A 13,838-nucleotide genomic window follows, 5' to 3' on the forward strand; every position below is an offset into this window, starting at 1 on the left:
CATTTTGTCTTCTGTGTCGTTTTGCTTCTGCCTGCCTGTGCAACATTGCAGATCTGAGCTCATGAGTTTCATTCTGCAAGCCTCCACGTGTTGATTGTGCTATTCTCTGTAATGTTTCCTGCGCACGTCTCTCCCTTTGTCTCGCAGCAGTGGCAGCTTTACGTTCCCCCACAGTGGCGTATTTCTTTGGTCGTGCCATGAAAGGTTTCTATTATTATATTAAAATATTAGCTTAACTATTTCACTTATCGTTTTATCGTAGCGGTTCAAATCTATCCGGTTTTTCGTTATTCGCCCCCTAGTGAACATTACAGGCATTCCGTGACAATAATAAATTCCTATTACAAATATACTGAATTATTTATATTGTTATATTGACCAAATAATAATTTATTGGCCAAATGAATAATAATAATTTATATTGTTAATTTAAATAATAATTAAAATGGTTAATTTAATTTGAATGTTTGAAATATGACACACGATAGGGGCGCCTCTAGTGTCGGTTATCAAACGGTTACGGGACGGACGGACGGAAGGAAGGAAGGACGGATACCTGTTGAATGGGTTATATATATAGATTAGCAAGCTCAAGACATGCCAAACTATGTAGATTGAGTAGATGTAATTTACTCTATCTCTAAACTATACATCACTTAGTAGATTAAAGATGTACAATAGTAATCTATTGTACTGTACATAGTAAACATCAGACACATATAATGTATTATATTCTTGAATTTGCAACTCTATTATAATGCAATTTTATAACAGATGATAAAAAATAAACCTGCAACAACTTGCTCAACTTTCCTGACAACAGTTAAAATTTTGTTGATGTCATCTGTTATCATATTTTATTTTAAAAATTTTTTGATACTTTTAACCATTATAAAATGGCAAAAAACTTAATTTTGAGGATAGGGATAGGTTTTATAACGCTAAATGCTAATAATAAGTAAAACTGTGATTAAGTCCGACCCTCCTGGCGATGCACAATCCTCATTATCATTATCAAATTTTGGTGGTTAAAGGTTGGAGGGATGCCCCAACCTTTAACCACCAAAATTTAATAACATCAGTCCCCTAATAAACAAACCCCCATGCAAAATTTCAGAATTTTTCAACAAAAAGCACAGGAGGTATTAAGCTTCAAACAGAATGAACAGAATAGTGCACCCCACACACACAGAAATTACCCCACCCCAAATTTTTTTGCATTTCTTAACATTTCAAGGTGTCCTAAGTCCAAAAATGTAATAATCTGGGGGGAGGTCATTTTTTACCAAGTTGCCATACTTTTCCTGTTATAACAGCCAGGAAAGTAATAACTTTCTGTGTGGAAAAAAGTTTTGACTAAGCAATTTATAATCTGAAAATTTATAACTATGTTTCTATGTAACCTTAATGTTAATCTATTTATCATATTCTAGAAACAAAAATCAGTGTCAAAAATTAGAAAAACTTTAATGTTATACAAGCATTTTCAACATTCCATTAATATCATCTTCAGGCAAGGGTGTGTTGGGCTGGAACAACATTATGGCACTTCTTTTTTGTACCAATTTCATCATAAACAATATCAAAGTTTCAAATTTAATAACAAATTGTGAAATATTCCTACCACTATAATGATATTGATAACAGTAAAGTAATTCTTAGAATAGGGACCTAACAATATAAACAAACTTCAATTCATTTTTATTGTTTTCATAAACATCTTACCTAAATGCATTCATTAGGTATTTCAATACTGATCTTTATTTTTATTAGAACAAAAGTGTTCAGGCAGAGTGAACATGCATTGTGTGTGGCTTTTAATATGCATATGCATCTAAATTAAAATCATTAATGATCATGGTCATTAAGTCAAATAAATCAATATTAGAGTGAAATACACTGGAAAAAGTAAGAATGTCTGTCCTTTATTACTTAAGAAAAGCTAATAATAATTATAAAGTCTAAATTTTAATTTCACCTTTTTCTTATTATTCAAATAATAAATTTTAATATGGCCAAAAAACAGAGAATGGCTTGTATTAGTGATCTTTTAATAAGCAACTAAAATGTTCAAATAAAAGTATTTGCTACACACAATCTAGTGAAATCTTGAAACATCTATTTCCACACCATCAACAAATAGAAGTGGTGATGATGTTGAAGAAATCAAAATTAACTTGACCTAGTATTTGGACAGCTGACATGTCAGCCAAGAATAAAAAAGATTTTTCCATGTATTATTTGCCTTTTAAAATATTAGTACAGAAAAATAAGTATATTCAATTTGTGCTATGGTAAAAAATTTGGGAGCATTTAAAATACAAAGAGTCAGTATTTTAAGAGATAATTTCAAGAGATTTATTATTTGATATAATGATCTACTTTATTTTATCATCATCTCTCATTTACAAACAAAATATTCAACCAAGTGCTAACTGATATTTAAAGAACATAACATTCTAACCAAAAATGAAATGCAATTGAAATTTCCATGTACTCCAGTTAAATGGCTCATAGATTTCTGCCTCCATTTTATGTTTCATTCACACTGTATATTCATTCATTAAGGATAGTGCCATTCACATGTAATTGTGAACTTTTAGTAAACTACATTAAACTCTTATATTAATAATTAGGTTTATTTTATTCTATATTACTTTTCTGCTTGTTACCTTAACTTTTATTTTCTTACTATTAATTAAATAAAGGAAGTATTAATAATTTACATATCTGCTTCTCATCTTGTATTTGCTTTCTCATTTTTTCGTTAATTCCTTTTACATCAATGAATAATCTAATCAATTAAATTTTTATTTCATTTCATTTACAATTATTGCTTGATAGTTAAATAGGTGTATGTAGCTCTAATGCTATGGGGATGTCCATAAATTATGTCTGCATTTTTCTTGAAATTTTTATTTCCTCTCTTTTCTTCGGATGTCTAACAAAACTCAACCCCCTTTAAGGCTGTGTACATATTAGGCGTTTTGCGTTGCGTTAAACGCGCGTTAGCAGCGTACACACCGCGTTAGCTCGGCGTTAGACGACCGTTTAGTTGAGCGTTAGCACTGGCTCAGTTTGGAAATGGACGTGAAAGTAATTGCTTGTGTGTGCTTCCTCCATTGTCGCTATAAAAGACGATGGCAGAGGCAAAGAAAATTTTGGGTGCACCCAATATTACGAGATAGACTGACGCATGGAATGTTTCTGACGTTGTATCCAAAACTAAGGCAATATGAACCCAATTTTTTAAATTCTTTTAGAATATCTATAAAATCATTTGACGATGTCTGGTCTCTTTTAGATTTCATCAATAAATAGATCAGTATCGAAATGATCGTTCTCCAATTCGGCCAACGTACGTCCACTCTACCCGAAAGCGCGCGATCGAATGTACAACAACATAGCAGCACATATATCTCAAAACGCACGGCTGACCCCCGTAAAACGCGCGTTTTAACAAAAATCTATCAACGCGCGTTTGACGGGCCCTTGGCCAAAAGCGCGCGTTTGAGTATGTATGCCTATGCAGAACTCTTGATTCTTTAAAACGCGCGTTTAAAAACGCCTAATGTGTACACAGCCTAAAACCTTCATCACTTTATGAATGATAGATAGCATAAGTAGAAACAAAACATACAAGAAATTTTAAAATATAATAAAATGCATAAAATAAACGGACGTCCATGACGCTCAAGCCTTCCCCTCGTCGGCTTGTTGTAACCCCCTCTACCCCCTTCCGGTGTGAACGTCATTAATAAATTAATAGATCCTATCCACTATTATATACAGTAGTAATGTTATTGCTATCGGGTGGCGTAATCGATATTGTCGTCCGTGAGGACATTTTCCACCACAAGTTAAAGTACACTAAGTTAGATCAAGTTGCAGCATTAACAATGTGCCAAAATATACTACATATACCTTATTTATAACATATGCACATACTGTAATAATCTTTATTAATATTTTGTTTAAATTAATTGATAATACATACCTCTGTTGCTGCATTCATAATCACAGCAAGGCCACTTTAAGCGATCAAGTGGTCTTGATCAGAGATTTTAGTTTGTTTTATCATAGACATATGTAATTGTGATAAATAATATTTTTTTTTTGAAATAAAAAATAATAATAGTTTCCATTGATGTATTGGTAAACCAAATTCTAAATAATAAAAATCATTTTAAATAAAATATAATTTTGTTCAAAAATGTTTTCACAACACGCCGGATGGCCGAGCGGTCAAGGTGGTAACCTACCGCTCTGGAGGGGCCCGGGATCAAATCCGGACTGGTCAAGGAATCCCCAGGAACCCAGAAAAATTTCGGGGTGGGCCGCCCCATTGTGGGCCTGGCCGAACCCATAATGGGCCTGCTGAGGCCTTCTTAGTCTTAGTGCTCACAGGGCAGAAAGAGTAAAAAAATGTTTTCACGAAAACATTCATCAAAACCAAGGTCTACAAACACGAGGGCTACTTTTGTACTAGGTGTTGTTTCGCTTACTTGTTAGCACTAATCTAGTACCTTTTTACTTGTCCCAGTACCAAGATCCCAACACCATTTTCCTAGTACCATTTATAAAATCCTAATACCTTTCCTTTGAATTTTATTCTATATTTCTATATTTTTTTACTTTAGTTTGGCAGTAAATAGATTTTTTTATTATTTCCCCATTCAAGTACAGCAGTTGAACGTATTTATTGCAATTAAATTTAATAAAAACTAAACTACAAAATTGAGTTCTTACGGATTCCTTGAAGCACTGTTATTAGCAAAGGAGCTACTTAAAACGATAAATGTTACACTTGGAAACCATGATCTGCTTCAACCGTACAAAAACATTCTAGTGAAAAAGATTCTGATGATATTACCCGTGATTTTTCAATGAGATAATTTTAAAGTTTAGTACTTCATGTTCATTACTTTTGTTTCAACATTTTGTTCATTTGATTGCTGTTGAGGAATAATAGCACTCATGCAATATAAGAATTTAGCCAGTATGAATTATGTATGTTACATGTAACACTATATATAACCCTGCTCTCGATTCAGTCCTGCTCTCGAATATTAGATTCAATAAGTGCAGTCTTTAAAATTTAGAACACTAACATAAGTAGTCTACACTTATTAGGCAGTTGAATGTTTTTATTGATTATTCGGGCTTCAGAACTAATGGAATAAATGTAACACATGTTTAGCAGCCGTTATTTCAATTATTTATTATTGTAAAACTTACAATGTACAGTACAATATCCAACTACAGAGAACTCTCAAACTATAAATTATAACTCAATAAATATACAGGTTATATTTTTATAACCTGCATATTTATTGTTATAATTTATAATATACTGTACTAGTAGATCCTGTTTTGCATGGAACGGGACGATGAGCCACTCAGAGCCGGCCCCACCATAGGGCGAACGGAGCAGCCGCTCCAGGCGCTAAATCCCAATGGGCGGCTCAGTGGTAAAGAAATTTAAAGGGTATAAATTAGTGGCAACCAAGGGGACGCCATAATAGGATCTCGCTCCATCTTAAAACTTGCCTCGGGCCGGCACTGGCGCCACTAGATCCAGATGTCTTCTTTGAATGGGTGAAGCCACGAAGTACCATGACCCATTTGTCACAATTCGTTAAGAAGAAAAAAGAAAATTAAAATAAGAGCTTAAAACTTTGTCATCGAAAGTTTTCTTTGAGAACTATTTTAATAACAAAATTTCTTTACTATTATTTGTTTATCTTTGAATGTTTTTATTGTGAACTTAAAATAATTTAAATTTTTGTTTACCCATAATGGGGCAAAAAAAAAAAGACTCTCTTAGTGACCACAGGGCAGAAAGAGTTAAAAGAATAAGATATATCTTATATATATATCATCATAAATTTTTCATATAAGCTTTCGTAAGGAAAAGTCTATATATTAATAAAAAGCCATTCTTTAAATTAAATACAGTAATTTAAAATCAACTTTTATACAAATGTAATTTAAAAATTATTTTACTTATTAAATTAACAACAAAAATAACGAAACATTCTCTCGTTAGGTGGCTTCACAGAATACGCGGGAGATTAAACCGTGTTGTCTTTTCTCCGTATTGTATTGATATAAGAGGTAAGTAAGTAAAAATTTTAGAATTTACGATAAATATTATTCATTTGTAACTCAAAGTGATCACGTTTTAAAGTTTTGGTAATAATTGTGGACTTTACACGACAAAAAAATTCAAAACAATGTGACTTTTCCACTTTCGTTTTGTCTGGTGATAGTGGCAAGAGTAGTATATATAATTATACAAAAATAAATTTCAGTTATGATATACCAGAATTTGTATAATTTGTGAAAAAGTGTGAACAATTAGAATTTTTATCATAAAAATTTTTCAAATTCAACATATTTTGAATGGTAAGAAATGGGATAAATGTCATTTTTTTAAATTACATATAACGTTCTTTATTTAACACTAGCTTACCCGTCGCGCATTGCTGCGATCTCAGAAGAAAGGAAATTTAAGCAAACTCGTCATGACAAAATTCAATTTACATTTTATAATTTTTATTAAAACTTATTATTATTACATTATTATTTCGAGTCGATATTAAAATTTGGAAAAGGGGGGATACCTAGATCGGTAAAATACGCGAATTTCCTCCTACAACTTCNAGAGCCGTGAGGACAACGAAGAGTCCAAGGAACGAGCAGAATTCTTCGATATCGAGAAGAGCAGAACAGACCTTGGGGAAAAAGATAGCAAAGAGGCGCCATACTTCGAACAGCGTATACATGTGACAATGCCGAAGAGACTCCCTATACTTCGGCACCACGTGACCGAAGGGTCGACATCGCGTCGGTGAAGATCGCAATGACAAGTTTCGTCAGGACTGACACCACTGTGTCTTCACGGCTAGACACAGAAACCGTTTCGTTCGGGCGTGTGAGCGAGCGGTCGCGTGTGTGAGCGAACGGAGTCGAGATAGAAGGAGAGACAGCGCACCGGAAGTGACCTACTCATAGACGCTTTAACGTAACAACTGTTTAATGGTTAACGATAGGCTATACATTAGGGCTGCGGTTAGATACATTTCTCAATTTGATAAGTATTCGATATTAAGATATTACGTTTTTCCCCGATTTGAGAGAGAGTTTACAGAAGTTCGCGTGGCGATAATTACCTTGTATGAAATCACAAAAGAAGACAGTTCTGGACTACAGTTCTTATTTCCACAGTTATTAGGCGGGGAGGTATCCAAAGGCGAGGAAATATCCAAAGTTTTAGCACAGAGAAAACTTGAGTGGTCCGATCGAGGAACTGGTGACGACTGCCTAACTTTGTTGTCTGTTTTTCATGTTGGATTGTTGAAACGGAGATATTAGGTCGAAAGGTGCTGAGAAAGCGTCGTTATTAAGCCTGAGAACTTAGCAGATGTTTAGCTCCCAGGTGCAAAAGTTGACAGTTATCGAATGAAAGTATAGCTACAATGTGAAATGATATAAACACACGAAAAGTCCGAATTCGGATCCTCACATATACGTACCAAAAGAAATCCCGGGTATTTCTATTCTCCCTACCTTTTGTTTCCATATTCATCTGTCCTACGTTCTTATTTTTTTCATTAGTTATAAGATAGATATAAGTTAGTTATATAAGTAGTTTTTTTTTTTTTTTGTTGTCAAGTGTACGAACCCCGCCGACTGTGGAGGACAAGCCTGTTCCTTTTTTTTCTGTATAAAAGAGGCATAAAGTTTGTTAAGTTGGGATTCCTAAAGTAAAGTTTCTGTGTGATAATTGAATTTTGTCTTTCTTGTGTTTGTAACTTTCGTTCGCGGAATTGTATACCTGTCCCGTAACGAACTACCACAATGTGTCCTCTATGGGGTCTTCTGGCGTACTCGCCGAATAATTCAAAATTCTTTCTGTTTCTGACGAGGTTTCACCGATCAGGATCTCGTATTTTTTCACTGAACAGGAAAAAAAGGGAATTTACTGAGGGGTTGACAGTTCCCAGGGTGACTAAAATTTTAGAAGATAAGGGAAAACAAACAGGATGTTCAACTTCCGTTGAAGGAAGTGGCTTTTATCAGTTTCCTTCGTTTTAGAAAGTATAATTTTCCCATCAAAATCATTGAATAATTTCGTCTAAAATTTTTCTATTTCGATTAAATTTTTAATTAATTACAGGTGTGGTGTTCTAAATCTCACACTAGTATTTTTCTTCCAGTGGTCAGACAAGAATTTCTCAATTGGATTCCAATTGAAACTTTGCAGAATTATTTTTTGACTTATTACTTAGTTTTATCTACATATATATATGTATGAAGAATAAGAATGTCAAGCAAACTTTTGTACACTTTAATGTGTTGATGATCTATTTACTCATTCACCAACTATATGCAAGAAATTTTTATAATGTACCAATATTACAAAAATTTCAGACTGGTATGATTTATAGGGTTTATTTCATTTACATTAAAATGTATGTGGTTAAAATAATTATTATTACATTGTAAATATATAAATTTTGTCATTTTATTTCTAAGGTAGAATAGTTTGACATTTACTTGTCATAATTACATGGATTTTTTTAGAATGTTTAAGAGGTTCACTTATAAACCTAGAACTGGCACCAATTAGAAACAACTTTCAAGCAGAAACAGATATACCCTAATTGGTGCTAGTTCTAGGTATTATCAAACTGTGTAGTTGCCCAAGACAGGGAGAGAAAATCGGTACAAATTTTGCACTATTTATATGTTAACTAGTAGCCCGGGACGCCCCCTAGTGGGCGTTCCAGCAGCATTACAAATTCCTGAGGCATGTTTAATGCACTTAATATATGAAAGTTGTGTGCGCTTAATGTTTAAAACTTTGATGCAGTTAATATATATAAACGTATACAATTCTTCATCTTAGAAACTAAACTTAAAATATCAATACACAAACAGCAAACAGTATTTGTACATGAGAAAGTGAATCTATTCTTTACTCAAAATTGTTCAAATAAATAGAATTAATATGATTAAAAAATCAAGTATAAATATATACAAATGTTCATGTTAAAAAGTAATGTTAACAGATCAATACACAGCAAATAGTATTTCTGTATTACAGACTGAAGATATTCTTTAGCTGTGTTCNTTTTTTGAAGGGGGGAAATGGTCTTCACAATTTGAAATCGATCGAACACACTGTGCTTGAATGCTCATGTAAACGCGCGCCATTTATCGTAAAATAAATGTACTATGCCAAAAACCTTCGCGGGAGTGTATTAAAAAACTTTCCGAAGTTTTATGGCAATCGTACTATGCCACAAATCTTCGCCGGAGTATATTAAACAACTTCCCAAAGTTTCACGGCAATCGGATAAACGGTGTGGTAATGCATGAAGGACACACACACACACACACATTCATTTTTATATATATAGATTAAAATTCGGTACTTATGGGTTAAGAGGACGCCAGTCGGAAATAGCGTTTTTAACGAGTAATGCAATTTTTTATTTGTCAAATTTAATACAATTGTTAAATTAAACAATAAATTACGATTTATAAAGATATAACAAAATTCACAAATTCTAATAATAAACCACTTGAAAATGCAAATCGTTTTATATGGCAGATAGGTGATATTTATAATCATCCTAATTGATTTTTTTTTTCATTTTTACAACTTTATCAGTAAATTTTCTTCTTTTTAAATTTAAATTTACTAGTCTATTATTGTTTTGATATTTTCATTCAAAATCGTGACTTTGATCACTATTTCCGACTGGCATACTCTTAACCCATAAGTACCTAAAATTCTTCATAATTCTGATAATTGTATGTTAGATTACTATAAGAGAAATATTCAGTTTTTATAGCTTTATCATTCTTTATTTGACTTTAGTGTTTTATATTAATAATGTATATCAGTACTTATCACATATATGTGATAAGTACTGATAATTACAGAATACAAAACAATTAATTTTATTTGTCATTAATAGATTAAACATTTTGGTTTCTGTAAATACAATTCATTCTCAATATGTATATATTTTAATATGATTTTTTAAAAATGTATTTATATGTTACCAGACAATGAATAATATCATATCAAGAGGAGCCTTTATAGTTTTAGAAGGATGTGATCGAGTAGGAAAATCAACCCTAACACGATTTTTGGTTGAAAATCTCAGAAACAATGGAATGAAAGTAGAATCACTTCATTTTCCAAGTAAGTTTTACAAACATTTATTATGATTACTAGCTGCAAGTACCCGCTTTGCTGTGTTTTATTTGTTTGTACATTTATAATTAATATAGTTTTTTCATATATATAAAAAACTGTTTCTCTTCCTCTATATAATCTTTCTCTGATTTGATGTGTTTCCCTATAATTTTCAAATTTCTCTTTTGTCTGATTATATCTGTTTCATTGATAATTTTCTTGTAGCAATGTTAGACGTACTTCTCTTTCTTCTGTGGTTTCATTTCTCTGTGCCATCTTTTGCCTTTGAGATATGATTGAGACCACAAAAATTATTTCTTACTCTTTGGCATTGGTTTTTTTTTTTTTTATTTTATTTTATTTTATTTTTACTTTTCACACTTCACTATTCACTTTCTACTTTTTTCTGTTATTTGTACACTTTTACTTATGAAAAATCAACTGAAGTATGTGCGTCACACGTCTCCAAAAGCTATCCCCACTACTCACACATAACAGTCCTCAACTATTCCAAAACATTTAAGATTAAGAATAAAATTACATTATACTCTTTTCACAGAATGCAAGAATTAGATCCCCCGTTTCCAGACTAATTAGAAAATTTTTACATGGTCTAAAAATATGTTTGATTTCCTGCAAAAAACCGCATCTGTGCCTGTAAATCTTGCACGTCGCTTTCTCTTAACACTTCCATTGTTAACACTTCCTCTGCGGCGGGAATTTTGAAAAATCCCTTCTTAGTGTACATTCTCGTGACATAACCTATTAAAACGTAATCAAAAACGCAAAAAACTGCATATAAAATAGTATAATAGAAGCTGAGTTTTTCATGGGAAGCCTTAATCCTGTCCCTCTCTCCCGCGGGGGGAATTTCGAAAAATCCCTTCTTACTGTACGTTCTCACAATGCACCCTAACTGTGTACCAAATTTTAACCTTCAACTCCTAACCGTTTGGGCTCTGCGCTTCTTATTATTATTCGGAGTGGCTATTTCAGAGGGCAATTTTGGCAACTAAAAATAATATTGTCGATGATATCAACTTTAATATTCAAAAGAAAATTCTTGAAAATATTCAAAAGAAAATTCAGAACTGGCAATAGCTCCTCCTTTTTTAAGTTTTGGCATTGTATAAAATATAAATCAAATCAACTTTTTATTAACAAATACACTAAGTACACTTTACACCAGGGGTGTCCAACCCGCAGCCCAAGGCAAGTCCCAATGCGGCCCAATAAACGTGTAAACAAAACCGACAAATTGTTTTATTTTTTTATTTCAACGGCATAAACTCAAAAAAGAAGTTTCACAACGCCGTAAACTTTTATACATATTTTATTTTTGAGTGAAAAGGAAATATTTTCAAATACTTGGAGATGTGTGGATGACAAAGGAATACTAAATAAAGCTGAAGTTGTGACTCAAAGGATTATAGTCCCAAATATGAGAAAAGGAGAGAAAGGCCAAAAGATAAAAAGTAGTGAGAAAGGTTAAATAAACCTTCTGTTATGCAAATATTGACCCTTAATTTTCCAACCTTCCTCACTACTTTTTATCTTTTGGCCTTTCTCTCCTTTTCTCAAATTTGGGTCTATAATCTTTTGAGTTCCAACTCCAGCATTATTTAGTATTCCTTCCAGCATTGCAATATTTGGCTACTCTTTTTTTAGTTTGGCATAAAAATTATCATTTGGCACATTGACTAGTTTCTGGGCTACATATTATTTATAAATATATTAGTTGAATAAAAATGCACTTTAAAATAGTGTTTTGTCATATTTTATTAATTAGAGACCCAAATAAAACAAATATTTGTGTTTTTTTCAAATAAATTTTTGTTTATCTCCTTTATAATAAATGAATTTATTTATTTCTAAGTAAAAATTAAAAGTGTCTGTAGAAGTAATTTTTCAAAATATCCTTTTTTGTGATAAAGTTTTAATACTTATTATTATAATGTAGACTTGTTAATCCTTAAATATACTTGTATATTTAAGAATTAACAAGTCTACATTAAATATACTTGTATATTTAAGGATTGGGTAACAAATATATTATATATACTTGTGGCCCAAAACTCCATGATTTTTTTCAATGTGGCCCAGAGTAACAAAAAGGTTGGACACCCCTGCTTTACACAGTTTTCACGCTTTATTTTCAATTTATATTTAGTCACTGTATCACTTTGACTACTCACAGTTTACTGTTTGTTTTTATTCACTCATTGCACTGCTTTAGAATTTTCACTTCTTTTTCGGTTCTTCCCTTCATCACTGATAAGAAACTGACGTTCGAACCCATGACGGATCTTGCTTTATATGCCCCCACCAATGGGTAGTCCCATCCATACAAAAAAGGCTTTGAATGGTCCACAATGTTCCAGAACGTTCCACAACATTCGAGAGTGTTCTGGAATGTTCCACAATGATCTGGGAAATTTTCAAACATTCCAGAACATCCTGGAACATTCTGGAATGTTGTGGAATGTTCAGGACTGTTCTAGAAATTTTTAGAGGGTGAAACATCCAGCCCTTATATCTTCAACAGCTCGCCCTTCAGGTAAAAACGGGAACCTTCTTCATGGATGGGGGATAGAAGGCTACCAAACCATATAACACACTTGATCATACTGGGACTCGTTTTTCAGTTTTAGCAGCATGCATATTGTACACTTACCTTTATTATATATATTGATTATGATACATAAGAAACTTATTTATCAATTTTTTATTTTCAAAAATTAAAACGTTAATATGAATTGAAATTTCATAAATAAGTACCAAGCATCTTATTAATAATAAGAATATTTAACAAGAAACTAATAACAGGTGCTTGGTAATTATTTAGTATTGAATTTTTATACCTGTTCTTACATATATTTACTAAAAACATAAATAAGAATGCATGTTTATTCATGGCTTAGTACACTTTTTACATAATAAATACTATAGAAAATGTTTTGTATTATTGATGAAAAGCAGACTGATAATTGCTTTAATTTTAAAAGTATATTTTGGAAAAATGGAATTCATAAAGTTCTTGTTTTATACGTTCTCTTTTAGTACTGTCAATAAATGATATATTGAATCCAAAATTGATAAATGTTTTTGATGTCAGTAATCTATATTTCACTATTCCATATCTTATATTTTGGTATGTTGATATTGATATACTGAATATTGATATTGATCAGTACAGTAGACTCCCATATAATTACGGTTCCTATAATTACGATTCCTATAAAACTGCGAAAAAATTGTGACGGTATCCATAAAAAAAGGTAAAAAAAACTCCTATAATTACGTAAAACGTCATCGGGCAGCCGAACTACTTTCCTGCCGTCCGTAGCGCCGTGCTACGGACATTTAGGCGGGTAAATTGAGTTTAGTTTCATCTGTACATATAATTATATATAAATTAGGTACTGTACATATAATTATATATTAACTTAATTTATTGTAACTTTATTATAATTATATATATATTTTCCTCTGCATAGCGCCACGCTACGGAGATTTTACGCTAACTATTGTCTGTACAATATGTAAATTAGGTACTGTAAGTCTAATACAGTACTGTAATTTTATACATTTCTTGTGAAAGAAACATTTCTTATTCAACGGC

At 32.1% G+C, this 13,838-nt stretch overlaps 1 protein-coding gene across 2 annotated transcripts in view; it reads left to right on the forward strand.

The window, feature by feature from the left end:
* The first annotated feature begins 6,050 nt into the window (after positions 1 to 6,050).
* Positions 6,051 to 13,838, forward strand: part of LOC111634278 (thymidylate kinase-like) — a 39,540-nt gene continuing 31,752 nt past the window's right edge. Inside the window, exons 1-2 of one of the 2 annotated variants that reach the window (XM_023379013.1) lie at positions 6,051 to 6,117; positions 10,084 to 10,222. In XM_023379013.1, the coding sequence (XP_023234781.1) occupies positions 10,087 to 10,222 (136 nt within the window). In that variant the 5' untranslated portion in view covers positions 6,051 to 6,117; positions 10,084 to 10,086. Of the gene's footprint in view, positions 6,118 to 9,991; positions 10,012 to 10,083; positions 10,223 to 13,838 lie in introns of those variants that run through there. The other variant, XM_023379014.1, reaches the window with a different exon arrangement.

The sequence above is a fragment of the Centruroides sculpturatus genome, unplaced genomic scaffold (genome assembly GCF_000671375.1).
Source record: "Centruroides sculpturatus isolate CEXI.00-Female unplaced genomic scaffold, Cexi_2.0 scaffold828, whole genome shotgun sequence".
NCBI lineage: Eukaryota > Metazoa > Arthropoda > Arachnida > Scorpiones > Buthidae > Centruroides > Centruroides sculpturatus.